This window comes from Spinacia oleracea, chromosome 5 (assembly GCF_020520425.1).
Source record: "Spinacia oleracea cultivar Varoflay chromosome 5, BTI_SOV_V1, whole genome shotgun sequence".
Taxonomy (NCBI): domain Eukaryota; kingdom Viridiplantae; phylum Streptophyta; class Magnoliopsida; order Caryophyllales; family Amaranthaceae; genus Spinacia; species Spinacia oleracea.
Window position 1 is genome coordinate 49135017 of NC_079491.1, and position 17733 is coordinate 49152749.

General features: G+C 35.7%; 1 protein-coding gene across 2 annotated transcripts; it reads left to right on the forward strand.

The window, feature by feature from the left end:
- Positions 1-1023: 1023 nt before the first annotated feature.
- Positions 1024-7695, forward strand: LOC110774799 (zinc finger CCCH domain-containing protein 32). Of its 2 annotated transcripts, none has more exons than XM_021979386.2 (7): positions 1024-1350; positions 1493-1643; positions 1870-1938; positions 2051-2170; positions 2273-2584; positions 3405-3716; positions 6617-7695. In XM_021979386.2, exons 2-7 carry the CDS (start codon positions 1503-1505, stop codon positions 6995-6997), a joined length of 1335 nt encoding a protein of 444 aa, XP_021835078.1. In that variant the 5' UTR covers positions 1024-1350; positions 1493-1502; the 3' UTR covers positions 6998-7695. The 2 variants fall into 2 exon arrangements, with proteins under 2 accessions (XP_021835078.1, XP_021835077.1); XM_021979385.2 differs by having other exon boundaries at positions 1025-1350; positions 1498-1643.
- Positions 7696-17733: the final 10038 nt, after the last annotated feature.

The following is a 17733-nucleotide window of genomic DNA, read 5'->3' on the forward strand; positions in this document are numbered from 1 at the left end:
TGAAATTCAATTAGTTAAGCAACGAAACCAGTTAGTTATGCAACCGAACCTATTAGTTAAACAATGAAACTGATTAGTTAAGCAATGAGATCAATTAGTTAAGATTTTATGAGTTTCAGTTATTAATAAGTTTGTTCGAAAATAATAAATATTCGACTCATAAATTTAACTATTTGTCTTTATATCTTAACTATTTTGTTATTCAATTAGTTATGATTTTGTTACTTATAGTTATGTTTTACACTAGTTTAGTTACTACAAAAAAAATTAGTCTAACCGTTAAACGGTCTTACACAAAAGCTTTTGAAAAAAATTATCATTCCCTCTTTATTTGATCTTAAATCTAAATTTTCTACAGTAATTTTATTTCTCAAAATATAATATTTGTAAGATCGTGAAATATACTCCATCCTACTTTTATTATTATTTGGAAAACATGTCAAGATTTTTTGTACACAATACTACTTTATTTTTGCATAATTATTTGTTACTCAAATACAAGTATTTTATAAAAAATGATCAATAAATAATTTTAAAATAATCTAGTTGGACATAAATGAACACATTGAATCTATGAGAAAGATTGGATTCTACTTTCCAATGTAGTTAAAGTACTTATTTAGCCTGTTTAGGTTATTAAAACCGAACAAAGTATCAAACTCAAAAAACTCAAAAGAATATCACCAAAATAAAAGCAAAAAACTCAAAAGAACCCACCACAAATGTAGATCACACCTACCCTTTTTAGCGTGTCGGTTTTGTATTTATTTTGATTTTTCGTTTCGTTTCTTTTTCTTTTTCTTTTTCTTTTTTTTCTTTTTCTTTCATGGTACGTGCAATTTTCTGGGCTCCAATTAAATATTACTTTTATTACTCCTTTTCTCTCTCCTCCAATGTCAATAGTCAGTTGGAATTTATTTTTCTAATTTCACTATAAATAAAAACAGGAAAAATAAAAGAAAAGAAAAACTCTTTTCACACAGTCTATTTCCTCTTTCGCGCGTATATAAACCACCCAGTCGGAAAAGCCAAACTCCCCCAAAATTAAAAATCAAATGCTTTGAAAAAATTAAAAAAAAACCCATAATTTTAGAGAGAGAAAATCACCATCTTCATAAACCAGTTGAAGAAGAGAAAAAACAGTCATATATAGAGTATATATATATACATACATATATACGCATACGATCATAACTATCATTCTCTCTTTAAAAGATACAGACTTTCTCTCTCATCCCTCCATTACCATTGTCCGATCGGATTCTGGTGTAACAATGGAGCGGGAGAGGACCCACTCAGATCCAGCTCCTGATTGGGAAGCGGGTCACGGGACCCAAACCGGGCTCGAAGGTGAGTTCTTTACTCTTCCAATTTTATCTACATTTTTTGTATGTGATCACATGTTGGATTATTTTTTCAATTGTTGGGATTGGAAATAATGTGGGATCAAAATTGAATTGAATTTTGATGATATTGTGGGTTTTGGAATAAGGGTAGAACCGATGTGGCAGCTTGGGATGGAGGAGTCATCGTACCCGGAACGGCCCGGTGAGCCCGATTGCATATATTATTTGAGGACTGGTTTTTGTGGTTATGCCGATCGTTGTCGTTTCAATCATCCCCGTGATCGTTCTACTTCCCCGGTAATTTAGAATATTTTACAACATTGTCAATTTTTATTAATGTTAATTGTTTTTTTATGCTGGTTTTATTTGATCTTGCAATCTATTTTGATTTTGATGGAATTTATGGTCTATATAGTGAGAAGCTTAATTTTCTATCTTTGTGGATTTTGTTGTTGCTTTTTTTTTTTATTATATTTAATTTTCAAACTAGATTGTAAACCCGTGCAATGATGACATTGTTCAGGTTGTACGAAGTGGAAGGGTTAGTGGGGGAGGAGACTTCCCTGAGCGAGCTGGTCAGCCAATCTGTCAGGTACTAGTATTGATCTTGATATAATAACTAAATACGAATTATTTGTAAATATCCTATTTTTATTTAATTTAATCTTACCTCTTTGTAATTTATGTTGTCCTTAACATTATAGTATTTTATGAGAACTGGGAGTTGCAAATTTGGCACTTCTTGTAAGTACCATCATCCACGGCAAGGAGCTAGTTCTGCGAATCCATTTGCACTCAACATTTATGGATACCCCTTACGCCCGGTTTGTAAACTATTTATGATTATTATTTTAATAGTTGTTCCGAGAGTTTATGGTGTATGAAGATTTGAAGTTTATGAAGGGTGATGATTATTAATTGTGCAGGGAGAGAAAGAGTGTAGTTACTACATTAAAACAGGGCAATGTAAGTTTGGGATGACCTGCAAATTTCATCATCCACCACCTTGTAATGTACCAGTACCTACCGCAACACCTGCCACAGTTCCTCCTGCCCCTTTATCTGCGGCCACTATTTACTCTACTCCTAGTCCCGCTCCTCAGCAGTATGGAATGGTGACTGGTAATTGGCCTCTTGTAAGGCCCTCTATGTTGCCAGGTTCATATATTCAAGGACCTTATGGACCAATGTTAATCTCTCCTGGGGTACTCCCCTTTCCTGGCTGGCCACCTTACCCAGTAAGTGTATTCACTATTCTATCTTGTTAATATACTCTTGCTTGCTTGCCTCTAAAATCAATATTTTAAAACATTTTTTCTATCTCCATGATTGATTTTATGAGGATACTTTTACCCCTAGTCAATGCCATCCCTCCATAGGGGTCATTATATTTTTTTTTTGGTGCAAATGAGCCACAAAGGCGGGGATGAGAATCGATCCCACGATCACCTGAAACCGGGATGGAAGCTCTAACCAACTGAGCTATCCATCACTCTCCATAGGGGTCATTATATGAGAAAGCTTCTTAATACAAACTAAGTGGAAAGTCATCCTTTGCGTGACCAAGGATTTACTATGATCTTCATTGATAACCCTTTACATTCCCAAAACTCTCTAACCACTTTGAAGCCTAATATTCCTCAAACATATCACTTTGTAAATGTCCCTTCCTTTCACCACTTTATTAAGCTTGCTGTTCATTAAAATCAGAGCCCCAATTTTTTTTTTCTTTCTCCTATATCTTCTCAATTGGTGACGGAAGATTATTGGCAGTGTTATTCTGTATGTATAACTTGTAAACACGAATCTCCTTCTTGAGACATAGAGATTTCACTGCCTTTATCATGGTACCATGTGATTATTAAGTCTCGTCACTTATCTCCATATTTCAGATGTATCTTCTAGTGTTGAATGTTGCACTTTGGATTTTAATTTATTTTCTGTTTGGTGAGAGTAGAATCTGAATAATCAAATCAAGTTTTAAAAGATCCATCTATACATGGTTATTCAAAATTCGTTATTGTATGGTCACCAAGTTTTTTGCATGATTTGGCACAGGGTACTGCTCCTATGACCGCCCCGAACACCCAGTCGGTAGGACCTGGACAGTTTTATGGTTTAATGCCAATGTCACCTTCTGGACCTGCTTATACTGGGCCCTATCAAGCTATATCACCTTCTGCTGGTGGAACAAGTAGTATTTCAAAAGAACATTCGTATCCTCAGAGACCTGGGCAACCCGAGTGCCAGCATTACCTCAAAACAGGGGACTGCAAATTTGGTTCATCATGTAAATATAATCATCCTTCAGAATGGGTTGTTCCTGAAACAAGTTCTGCTCTTAGCCCCATGGGTCTTCCTCTTCGTCCAGTATGTACATTATCACCTCATACTCCTAAGTCTCATTACTTGCTTGGTTTTTTTCTGTATATTCTAATTGGCTTCTTTGGATATTTAGTTTCACTGTGTCCCTTGCTTTTTATTTTACTTTGGTTTTATACATCGCCCAGAGTTGACTACTTCTTTACCTGTCGTAAGGGGAAGCATCTAGACTTACTACCTTTATATTCAGTAATACGTTTAGACTTTCCAAACTTTTGTTTTCGTGTTCATAGAAGGGTCTATGTAGAGGTGGTTGGTGTCTATCTGTGACCAATATGATTACCCTTGATGACATCAACAAATATTTTCATGTATCCATAGCCAAGTCTTGCTACCATCCTTGTTTGTAAAGACTGAAGAATGGGTGTGAGGTGATAGTAGGTTTGGTTAATGCTTACAGGTCTAAACCTATGTTCCTACGTAGTAGGTTGGCTTGGTTAATCCCATCCCTAGTTTTTGATGCTCCGTCAAGTTTAAAGGATAAAGTTGACTAATAGATACTCCATTCCAAGTGCAAAGAGATAGTCGATACTAACGGTTGAATTCGATAATTGACAATTGTCATGTTTAGTGTAACAGCTATTTTCCTACCCATAAATAACGACTGTTTTCCTGCAACCCTCATCATTACCAGAATGAATATACTCCTTTCCTCAGTTATATTTTCAAAACATTGGGCGATATTATACTTTTAATTTTTTTAATTGTTTTTTATATATTTTATTTCACGTCGATAAATGCTCTGAGGTGTGGAAAGTACTATCTATAATTTGATTAAAACTTATCTGTCTATTTTGAGGCCTAAACAGAATCGAATTATAAAACTTATTACAGAGAAATTATTTCGTATTAATATGCCGTCTAATATCCATTCCTGATGCTCGGAGTATCTTCTATTGTGCCAGGACTGACATTTTCATCATGGTAGTTACTCTTTAAAATCTTCATATTGGATATTCAATACAGATATTGATAGTTATGAGAAAGCTTGGTTGTATTGATATAAGTAAGGGAGCATTTATTCAAGATTAAGAATATAACAAAGTCAGCGATAATATCAATTGCTAAAATAAAAAAGATGTTGTACATAATTAGAAGAGATTATATAATCAAATCTACCACTAATATGTGAAGTATGTTCACATAATAAGTAATAATATAAAGGATATGATTGTTCAAATCACAATTATGTTCATATTATGATATTATCTCAATAGATATTCCTTGTTGAATATTAAGTTCTTTTGTTCCATCTATTGATTGAGCTTGTTGTGCAAGTCAGGACATCCACTAGCATCAAAGAACTGAATAGAGTAAGCGGTGCTTGCATTTTAGGAATTTCATATCTTCCCTTGGTTCTCTGTACTGTTTCATTTACTCCTTCGTACTCAAACTTTATGCGGTAGTTCTCAATAAACTTGAATTATGGAGCATAACTCTCAGCCTTTTTCAGTGAAGAATATTAGCTAGGGTGCCAAGGGGAAGCCAGTAATATCACTTTCTTTCTGGTTGTTTTCTTCTGTTTATTTAGCGTAAGTCCTAACGTATTCTGTTGTTATCTCTCTCCTAGATTGCTCAATTTATTGGAGTTAAAAAGTGGAAAATTGAAGCTGTTAATATACGAAATATAAACAATACAATAATACTATATTGGTATCATGTCTCGTTGTATGTCTTAATCTATTTTGCAAAAAAGATAAGTAGAAAAACTATCAAAATGTTCCATTAGAAAAAAAGAACTTACCAAAATGATTTTTCCTAACAACTTATTCCACATCTTTCTCTCTTTAAAATTTAAGTTTTTGTGGCAGTGGCATGGTTGAACGTTGGCTCAGACTATATGATAGAAATGAAGCATGATTCTCAGAGGATTATGTCATTACTTGATGCCAAATAGGGGTTGATTATGGCTTAATTACAAGAGTTCAGCCCAGCTAATTCTTGAGTTGATTGAGCTATTCCCAGCTTGAAAGAGATTTGAAGTTTTAACAAGTCAAGTTGGGCTATCCCGAACTTGGCCTGAAAAGTAACAGAGTATCTCAACTTTATTACAATTATTATATAGTGACACAACATTATTTAAGAAGAAACTATAGATTTCACACATACTACTAAAAGAACTTAAGTAGTAATTGGTTATAACTTGTTGCTTTATCTCAAGTTACACGAGCTTGGCCTGAGATTGAGTCAAATTTCCAGCTCAGGCAAGCTCAAGTTTATCTTATTACCTTTCTCTCCATTTAATCTAACCTACTAGATCTATGTTGCCCAAGTAAAATAGCCTTGTTTAGGCCAGTTGTGAAGATCCTTATTTCTTTCTCCTGCTCTTTATTTAGACATACAAATGGCTGAGAATATAATAAAATCAGAAAGGACTGCAGGATGTCACCTTTTTTTCCTTACTTTCTATGGTTGAGGGGGCGGGTGAAATGGGTTGTAGGGAAATGGTAGACCAAGATTGGCTAGTGTTCTTTGAACATCCTGTTTGTTGCTTGTTTACGTCTGAAGATTTCATAGCTTAAAAATCATAGGGGTTACGGTTGGCTATGGTTAAATGGAGAATGAATATATTAGCTGATAATGGATTACTTGGAGAGTGAGTATATGAAATGATAATGGATGACTTTAGAATGAGCTGATTTTCCATGTACTATTCTTTGCAAGTGATACACAAGCAGAAGCATGCAAAGTTTACTGAATGTTTTTCTCCGCGTGTCTTGTAAATGTATCTACATATGTTAACTTCAAACTTGAAATGATTTTTGGATGATTGCTTAAATGGTAATCATATGGATTTTCAGACTTGTTTTGCTCATTTCATAACAAGATTTGTTTTTGTTTAGTGAATTTTGGAAATATGATAAATGTTGTTTTTATTTGAGTATCAGGGTACTCCAACTTGTAGTTACTATGCACAACATGGAGTTTGCAAGTTTGGTCCAACATGCAAGTTCGATCATCCAATGGGAACACTAAGTTACAGCCCTTCAACATCTTCCCTTTCAGATATGCCAGTTGCTCCGTATCCTGTTGGATCATCCATTGGCACTCTTGCTCCATCATCATCATCATCTTCAGATTTGCGAGCTGAAGTAAGCGCCAACAAAGACTCTGGTTCCACCTTGTCATCTTCTGTGAGCATATCAAGCAGTACAGGTAGCTCTTTATTGTCAAAAAGTGGGTCCATATCTCACTCTGGTCTCCAACAGTCTAGTCAGAGTTCTGCTACTTCCACTAGCAGTAAAGGGGGTGTTGGTCATCCATGCTAAGTCACCATCACCAGGCAGGAAATACATATATTTTCCTCATTTTTGCTTTTGTAGATGAAAATTTCAGGAACCATCAGAACTCATATTCTTTTGAACAAACCCCACCCAGGAAATCATATCTGCTCCTTCCTCCCTCCCTCCCTCATCCATTATTCACACTTTTGCACACACAACTCTTCACATCTATGTTCATAGAATCCCGATGGCCATATATATATATTTTTTTTTCCCTTATTGAATAAGCCATCTTGTACCCTCCCGTGCCCTTATAATAATTAGGGGAAAAAAAACAGATACTTCCCCCCATTGAACAAAGGTCCTATGATTCCTACCACATTCCCTCTCCTTCCACTTTTCTTCTTCCCCGAGTGTTAAAAAGATATGTCCATTTATGTTCTCATATCATTCCCTTCATTACATGGAACATGCTTCTCAGCTCAGTTTCGGACTAGGGTGTAATTGGGAGTATCTGTTGTTCTCTTATTCTTGTTTTACCCCTTTAGAAACTGTTGCAAAAAACAAACAAAAGAAAAAATCTCATTTCAGGACCTGAAACTAGGCACTGCTTTGTTGTCTTCATTTTAGATACTTGGAGAAATATGTTGTGACAATTACTACACTGTTAATTGATAACTTATTATGTATGTGAAGAAAACTTCATTTCTGTTTATAACTGAAATTTGGCTTTTATATGCTTCCATTTTTCTATTCTGATTTCTGTGTGGCGTGACGGATGGAGCAGTCTATGTCAATCGTTGTCCAAGTCACTTCTAGTTTTTCCTCATGTCATTCTCCTTCCTCCGTTCTTTTTCATGGTACAACCAAGGTTATGTTTTTATCATTGCTTTTTTAGAGCACCAAATAGACAAAAAATAGTGACGGCTGTATTATTCGAGGTACAACCAATTGTATAATAGAAATTACCCCAAACCAGTTATGGTATTGGTGGTATTATTGGTGAACGTAAATGCTAAACATATACGGAGTATTTTTTATTGGTAAATGTTAAATACTAGACTACTAGTCCTTCCTCTTTATATCATACTATTTTTATGATGTTACATGGATGATACTTAGGATAAACTTACGTTAACGAAAGAGTTTACAAATTACAACAAAACTCATTAGCTAGACTTTGGGGGCCAAAGAAAATCCAAACACATCCAAAGTTGCTAACATGAGTTTCACTAGCTAAAACATTGCTTGCGAATACAAAATAAATTACGGAGAAAGAAGTTGCCTTGTTTGTTGGCTTTGAATGATGGCCTCATCTTGCACATCCCCATTCTCTTTTTCACTTGTGTTGTAGCTTGGGAAAATTTTCACCACGAAGAACCCTTAAGCTTGTGGACTTTAAACGACGGAGAAAGAAACGAAAGGAAGGTAAAATCACGAGAAGGTTGACTCGACAATGTGAGTAACAACTCACACACAAACGGAGCTACCAAACATGACTCGGTATCCGTATAAATGAATACGCAAAGTTCCTCCTATTTAACAAGGAGAAACTCTACTTACTGGACAAGCTACCCCCAAATGATGAATTTGGGGAGTTGTCTTAAGAAAAGAAATTTTGAGAGCGAGGAGATCAAAAGGACCATTCCTCGCAAACCTAAACTGCACAACCAACACTCACATCCACCCTACACTACTTTCACGCCTATTCAAACTACATTCTTCCTCCATCCTATGACCCAACAATCTACCTTCAAGATTAGCACCATTACCACAACGTAAAATGACTGACAATTTTCTTAATCCAGTCAAGGTATCGACGAAGCCCAAAACCATAACATCTACCATCCTCAACCTTGAACATAACAACCATGAACATTCAAACATTAACCAACCAAAGATTAACCACAAGGAGTTTAAAGGCTTAACTAACCCAAAATCCAAACTACGAATTATACTATTATAAAAAATTTGAATTCTAAACAAACATAACGAATACCAACCCATCGTCAAACAGGGAAGTCTTAATCCCACCACTAATTCAACATACTCGGTAGCAAGATCCTCCATTAAACAAAAAATTTAATACCAAAACGAAAGCCCAACTAATTCTTTACCTTTACCGTCAAGATCGGGGTTTTCCGACACTACGAGACAGCGGAAAATTAGTTAGCTTTGGTATTAAAAGTCCGAATTAACAATCTTTAAAATCGAAAATCCTATTCCAAACTAGAAACCCTTACCCCACACTTTACCTTTACCGGTGAGATTATCAACGGCGGAATACGGGAAAGATCTGAAACCGGATAAGGTTGTTTCAAAAATGGATCTAGAACCTTCTTCCTCTTTGAACCACGATGAAATTGATATTAGAAAGTTCTAAAGACTAACGGAAAGCTAGTAAGGTCAAGTGGTAGGTGTTCCTGAGAACCGCAGTAAAGCCTAAGCTTTGTTGTAACTTGAATCTATATTTTATTGCTTTTCTCACCCTATAAATCTGCTAACCTTAATATGTTAAATTTCTCACGCCTAAATCAAATAATACTTGGACAAATCGGTTTATTGTTAAGCATCTTAAATCAATCTAAATCAGCGTTTTGACATCTGTTTAGTAACATCTGTGCATTAAAATCAATCAAGAGTAATAATGTAGCATAACGCATGTCCCACCATCGTCAAAATTGAACTAGTAAGGACCGCGCCGCGTGGGCTAATGCTGGGCACTCCCCGTATTAGTAAACGTCCCCCGAACTCTCAATCTCTCCGTTGGATGTACGTTGAGCGATCTCCACATCAGAGATCATAAGGGAACCTATGGCCGTTGTGGGTCAAATATGTTTGCACTCCAGGCATATCACGATAACCGGGTTTTGTCAGTTTTCTTAAATTGAATGGCGACTCCTACAGACTAGTAAAAAGAGGCTAACGCCCACAGTTAGTTCCTCTTTACTTAATATGCTTGCCACATCTAGAGGGGAAAAGTCGTGCGGGCCGTATACTCTGATAGAGTTATGAGAAAGGTTGATTGTATTGATGTTAATGTTGGAGTATTTATACAAGTCTAGGAATATTATAAAGTCAATAATTTCCTAAATAAGAAGATATCCTATAATAATATCTATACAAATATAAAATATTGTGATTGATTATAATCAATAACTTACTACAATCAAGGAGATATAATCTCCTTGATATTATTCTCAATACGCCCTCGCAAGATGGACGACCGGAGGGAAAGTCCAATCTTGAAAACTTGAGTATATGATGATTGTTTGAATGGATGCTTCGTCGCTTCGAGGAGGCGTTGAGCGCACAATAATGTTAATGAGGAACCTGTCGTACTTTTCTTTTGTATGAAAAATATATAGAAATAGGAAGGAGAAGTTGCCTTAGTGGTTGGTTTTTACGATTGTTGAACCATATGAACAATTGATGGCCAAAAAACGTAACAAACACTAAAAAGAAGGTCATATTTTTGATTGGGAACCCATCTTTATGAAGCATTAGAGATGAGTAGGGTTTTTTTTTTTTTTTTTGTCTATGGAAATATAGAAATAGAAAGGGGGAAATTGGCTTAGTGGTTGGTTTTCACGATTGTTGAACCGTGAACCACTAACGCCCAAAACCAACATTCAATAAAGTCATATTTTTGGGTGGAGAACCCAGATACAAAAGAACAATTTTTGCTAGCACATGCCTTCGAAGTATGGTGAAAAGGGTGGGGGAGGAGTAATTTGAAGGAAATAATGCCCTTGGTCCAAGTATGCATTCTATGTTAAGTCTAATAAATGCGGTTCAGTATTAATTAACAAGTTAATAATTCAGTGAGATCAAGTGAGCTGAATGCCTAGCTAGAGGCCGCTTCAGTTCAAGTGGAATTAATGATATTAATCCACAGCTTACTCTTGACTGAACCCGTAGGGTCACACAAATAGTACGTAAACGGATCAAGTATTTAATGGCATTAAATACTCCATCTATGGATATTCGGAATCGACGGATCTTGGTTTCAGTGGGAGCTGAGATCGTCACAGGCAAGAAATGAATACTCCGGAAACGATGATATTGCCGGAAACGGAAATATGGATCGTATCGGAAATATAAATATTATCCAAGTCGTAGATGTTGCCGGAAACGGAAACATGGTACGTATCGGGAAATATTATCGGAAATGGAAATATTGCCGGAATCGGAAATATTGCCGGAAACGGAAATATTGTCAGAATCGGAAATATTATCGGAATCGGAAAATAATTCCGGAAACGGAAATATTAAATATTTGTTCGAAACGGAAATTAATTCCGGAATCGAAAATATTAAATATTGTTCGTATCGGAAATATATTCCGGAATCGGGAATTTAATCGGAAGCGTATCGTACGAATAAGCATCGGACGAGGCCTGCCGGACGAGGGCCCAGCACGAAGCCAGGCCATCGCCCAGCAAGCCAAGCGCGCCACACGAACAGCCAAGGCCACGCCAGGCCCAGCGCAAGGCCAGGCCCAGCAGGCCGTGGCAACGCGCACAGCGCGCGCAGCGCGCGCAGCTGCGAGCAGTGGGCTGCGAGCATTGCTGCAGCTCGCGTGGGCTTGTAGCTCGCGTGGGCCGTGCGGCCGTGTGGGCTGTGCGCGGGCATGGCCTGCACGCTTGCGGGTCATGCTCGCGTAAGTGTTTGTGTTCGCGTACGAAACCTAAAACGTGCAGAGTTCGGTTAATGATTAAATTCCTAATTCTATTTGATAAATTAATTAAATAAGAGTTTTATTATAATTCTAATTTAATTAATTCGTATCCTAATAGGATTCTAATTCTCTTTCCACACCCCTATAAATATGTGGCCTGGGTTCACAATTTATAACGAGTATTCAAGTATTCAAAGTGAGTTTTTGAGAGAAAAATTCAGTCACACATCTTGCTCAAAAGTGCCGAAAATTTATAGTACCTTAGGGGCGATTCTAGTTGGTCAATCTTAATGCGGATCCGAACGTGCTGTGGACTATCTACGGAGGGACGACACTTGGAGTCCTAAAGACTTGTTCTTGTTCGGTTCGGGCGCAGCTAGGGAAGGCACGCAACAAAGAGTATGCATCTAAACTATGCTATATGATTATGTGTAAATAATATGTATTCCTGGCTTAATGGTTGTTTCCGCATGATTTATGAATTGTCATATGTATCATAACCCAACAGTGGTATCACGAGCCTCTTATTATTTTCATAATCTAAATTGCATGAACATGGTTAAATATTACAAATTTGCAAGAATTAAAAGGGGTGATTAATTTTCGTAATTGTTAATTAATTGCAAATTGCGTTTATTTAATTATACGTACGCAGTTTTTCGGCAGTTTCTTCGTTACTCATCCAAATTGAGTGATTTTTGTGTCAATTTCGCATGTAAAAGGCATTCTAAAATTTTGACAAAAATAGTAATTTTCTGCCGAACCCAGAAGTCTCAAATTCGAAGCCTAACTATGACTTTTCGAAGGTTTTAGTTTTTCGAATGCAAAATTTCGTAAATTTAAGATGTTAAATTAAATATTTGCGATTCTTGTTGATAAATCTTGAATTTTTGATTGACCTACTGTATATGTTTAACAAGTTTGAATGCCTAGCCTTGTTAATTATGCAATCTAATTTGTAATTATGATTAATTTGTTGAAAATTAGAATAATTTAGAATTAATTTGATTTTCATAATTAATTATAATTTAATTAGAAACCTATGATTAAAAAACCACCATAAAAATTGTAAATTTATGATAAATTTTAAATTTTTATGACCTAGGCTTGAATCCATGACAATCGGAAATCAATTGAATAATAAATTTTCGATTTTTTCGCCCTAAAATTATGAAATTAATATTAATTTATTAATTTGTCATTAATTTTAAATATAAATTTTAAATTTTTATGCGATTCGTTCATATAACTTGCACGCACAAAGCAATGGACGCTTCGTGTTACCCTTAAGGGGTGTTGTATAGTGCGGGCATGCGACGACGAGCAAGGGAGCTCGTCGCCCGTGCGGCACGAATGCAATGAGCAAGGGCATGGTGCACGAGCACAAGGCAGCAGCCCTGCCTTGTGTCGTGGGCCGCGAGCTATGGACGAATGGGCATGGGCGAAGGCAAGGCACGGTAGTCGCGTGTGGGCAGCAAGCGAGCTGCGCCACAACGCGCACTACCTCGCGCAAGCGCGCGCAGCGAGCGCAAGCTCGCGTGCCACGAGCGCTGCGCCCAGCGTCGATCGCGCGCAGCGAGAAATTGCTCGCGCACAGCGAGCGATGGCTCGCGTGCATCGAGCGCTGGAGCGCGCGCAGCAAGCGCTGGCGAGCGCGCACAGCGAGCGATGGCTCGCGTGCATCGAGCGCTGGCGCGCGCGCAGCGAGCACCACTTGTGCGATGGCTTGCGATGGGAAGATGCAGCAGCTATGCGACGAGCGCATGGGCTGCGCGCACATGGCCAGCGATGGTTGTGTGCGTGTGGCCCATGGGCGTGCGATGCGTAGGGTGTTTGCATTACGATTAGATCGTTTTGAATGTTTAATTTGAAATTTTCAGTTTACGTAATTTTAATTAATTTTAAAATTAATAATTTAAATTATTTTCTTGGATTTTAATTTTGAATATTGTAATTATAATAAATTTTATTTATTCTAATTATTTTACTAAAATTAAAATCATGAATTAATTTAAACACGACTGAAATCAAATTAAAATTTTTGGATTCAATTATAAATTTATATGGGCTTTAAATTTTAATTAAATTTGTATGTTTCCGGTTAGACTTGAAATACATTTTTATGTTTAAAATTAGTAAAGCATATGAATTTATTGGTTTAAGTGGGAGCGCTTTTTAGTCATAAACTCTTGATTAGGTCTACGAATCCTTAAGGTTAAAACAACTTGATTAGAATTAATAAGGACTGAATAATTGGTAGATTATTGCTGCCCTTGATTAACTGCTGCAAATGTTTACGTGATGCATAATGTGTTTTACTAACCAGCTATGTGGGCCATTCATGATAATGAATGGGTGAATGGTATATATATTGTATATGTACTGTTTTGCAGGTTATGAAGTGACTAGTATGGCCCAAATAGGATAGAAAATATGGTCTGCGTACCATTAATTTGAATGTAATTGGTCTAAAGTACCAAAGTTGTTTTTCAATTCAAAAATGGTCTGCGTACCATCAAATAGTTGTAATTAGTTTTAATTATAGCTTATCCTATTTGAAGAAAATGGTGCCTCCCACGGAGATTTTCAAGACGGACTTTGAAGTTAAAGCTTCAAGATGAAGTCGGGCCATACTAGATCACATTTATCTTATGCATGTTTTAAGTTATTTATTGCTTTTAAATATGTCTTAAAATGCATGAGATCATAAGCTTGATTATGTTGCATGATTAAGGATTTTAGTTCACTTAAAATCTAACCAACATAGTAAGAGCCTTAAGTTCCAAACTTAAAAATTGAGTTAAAAGGTGCCATGCCAAAATATACACTTGCTTGGATATCCTTTACATCAATCTAGTAATAGTTTTCGCCCAGCGAGGTGTTACTTATTGGTCCTAAAGGGGCAAGGTACACAAATAATTGTGAGTACATGTTAGTTTTGGTGAAACTCAACGATATAAGTAAGGAGTCCTTTTATGTCGTGGCAAAATCGATAGGTTTACCTAATAAGTTCTTAGACGTACCTATCAACCAAGAATAGTTTCTAGACTATTAGCAAAAGGCTTTTGCTTACCTAAGATGTTTTAGGATTAAGTCGACAAACTGTGCTTAGTTCTTCAATGATTTTAGGATCTTGGAATCATTTTATTCACACCTGCCGGAACAATAAAATCGAATAAAATGCTAATAACTTGTTTGAATTGCATGGTTGCTTTAATTTCAAGTTATTATTCATGATAAATGTTTAGACTTTGCATGCTTCAATGTATGTTTTAATTATTGTTTATAATTAAATATCTTGCACTGCAGTAAATCCTTTTAGAAAGGTAACAGTAAATTTCCTCGATTGGTAGTGAATCCAAGAACGATTCACGGAAATGAGAGAAAGTGAGCAATTTAAAATGTACGTTTCTTATAGCGACTTTTATGGTTGTTTTCGAACATCAAAGTCGAATGGCAAACCAATTGGTGCTTGTGAATTCAAAATACACTGTAGTTTTGAGATCATAAAGCATTGAGTTTAATACGCTCAGCTTTACCAATGGTTAACAACCTAATATCTTTGTCCATTTAATTCTCGAATGAGTCTAGTTCCTAGACATTCGAATAGATCGATACTTAGAGAACTTTAGAAGTTTCTGGTAAGATCATCTAGTTGAAACAAAATATTCAACATAAATTAAAATGGTAAAGAACCTTGTTGGTGACATTGGACATGTCTAACAAAGTATAAAAGTCAACACTATAGAATTCAGTTCTTAAGACTATAAGAAAGTGTACAAGAAATAGGGAAAACAAGGAACAAATGAAAGGAATTTACGATTCCGTTTCTACCTATAAGTTTATGTTTAAAGAGAAGTGACCTAGCAATCAAACTTCCTTGGTATCATATACCGCTTGAGGTTCTTACTTCGGTAATAACTCAAACAATGGAATCTAGGATACACTAATGACCTACAAGTGGGAAATGAAGCATGGCAATGCTACATTAGTTGTAGGGTCATCTAGTTTGTTTTAAGTCCTTTCAAAGGCTGGAACTTAATGGCTATTTTGTTCCATAATCAGCATACCTAAATTTCTGCTTCAAACACAGAAAGACTCACATTCAGAAGAACAAAAACAATGCTTGTTTGTTTGTTTATTTGAATGAAATGGTCAGTTACAGGTTGAGTCAATATGCTTGATTAAAACAAACAACTCTTTAAAGAACTTTACTAGGTTCAAATCAAACCCTTGATTTGAGTTCCACTAATCTTTGGCATTGTTGCTTAGACCATATCAACAAGTTAACATTCATAAGCTCTATTTTGATGGACTTTTGAAAGTTGGTTGATCTCTAGATCAACTTAAGACAAGCTAGTCTTACTTGTTGAAAGTAACAAAGAATATGAACTATTGTTAGAACGCCTAGACGATAGAGTTCAAATCTAAAGAAAGGTTTTATGACTTTATTATTTCACATGGATTTGAGTGAATATAGGTTTATTTACTCAAATGTGATATAAGTTGAATCTGTTTGGCTAGTTCAAAGATTCAGAAGTATAAAATCCACTTGGCAAGAAATCACAAAGATCTAGGTTAGATCATATTGATGATTACTTGAGACCAAATATGATCATCAATGATTGTGTGTTGTAATTTCACAATCTAGCTCCATAAGATATGGCATATCTACGTTGGAATGATCGAAGTCAATTAGTACTTGATTCGATCAATGATGAATCATAAAGACTTTTCCTATAATTTCTAAAACAAAATGCTCAACTACCACCAAACTAAACCAAATTCGTCAAAGCTATTGAAAAGTAATTTCAGGATATCTTTTCAATTATATATATATCTAAAGAGTTGCTAAACTCAGTGGGAGCTTAGTGTTTGTTATTCAACAAACTAAGGCCCAAGTCTAGATATATGTTTCATTGTGATGAGACACAAGGGTATTGTTTCTACCACGAATTTTTGAGAACATAATGTTTGTTTGCTCGAAATAATGTCCTTTTGGAGATTCGTTTCCAAAATAACAAGTGGGAGAAAATAGACCTCGAAAGTCTTCGAGGCGAACAACAAACATAAACGGACATTCCGGAGGCTTTTCGAAGTGCTTCAGAAAATCCGAACTTATTCTGTAAGGACTTTACAAGTGGCTTTAAAGAATAGACATCTCTTAGAAGACTTTACAAGTACTTCAAGGAGAATAGAATATTCAAAGGACTCTCAAAGTGTCTGTTGATATTCCATTGTTTGATGTTCTATACCCAAGTAGGCATAGAGTTCAAGACACTGGAACTATGAGATTCTTCTATTAGATAGTAAAGAAACATAGAGTTCTGGTCAATGAAACTATGATATTCTTCTATTAGATAGTGAAGAAACCTACAACTTGCAGTCAAACTATTATCATGTAAATTAATGAGTTTGTGACCTGTAAGAAAGCTATGACGAAACCCAAATTCCCTAAAATGGTTAGAGGCCATATATAGACTCAAATGTTTAATGGTTAGAGGCCATAAAACATACTCAATGTTTTGATGACAAAATTAAAATTTTGTTGATTTGCAAGAATAGTTTCACACCTATTGGTTGCAAGTTTGTTTCAAGGATAAAAACCATCAAACATGAAATTGTGTTCACACACAAAGCTAGATTAGTTGCTAAAGGTTACAAGCAAATTCATGACATGGATTGTGTTGAAACCTCATGCATAATCGTAATGCTCAAGTCTATATTCAAGCAATGATTGCATATTGGTACATATAGCAATTGGATGACAAAACGTATTCCTCAATCAAATGTTGGAATAAACTATGTACATGGTATGTCATAGAATTTGTGGATCCAAATAAATGCTTGAAAAGGAAAGCTAGCTTATAAAATGTAAGTACAGATTTAAGCAAGCAATTGGGAATTGGAACTGTATTTTAAGTGAAGCTAATAAGCATTTTAGTTTCATAAAATGTACATGATTCTTATAGATATATAAGAAGTTTAGTGGGAGTACATAAAACTTAATTGGTCCTATGTGTATCACACACATATCTCTCTATTGTGAAATAATATTCAAATGCTAATGACTTAGGTTTGAAATTATTCATCAATGACG

Coding starts and splice junctions, on each gene's coding strand:
- LOC110774799 (XM_021979385.2), top strand. CDS start 1,275: ATGGAGCGGGAGAGGACCCACTCAGATCCAGCTCCTGATTGGGAAGCG. Junction 1,351..1,497: donor GACCCAAACCGGGCTCGAAG/GTGAGTTCTTTA, acceptor GAATAAGGGTAG/AACCGATGTGGCAGCTTGGG. Junction 1,939..2,050: donor CTGGTCAGCCAATCTGTCAG/GTACTAGTATTG, acceptor TTAACATTATAG/TATTTTATGAGAACTGGGAG.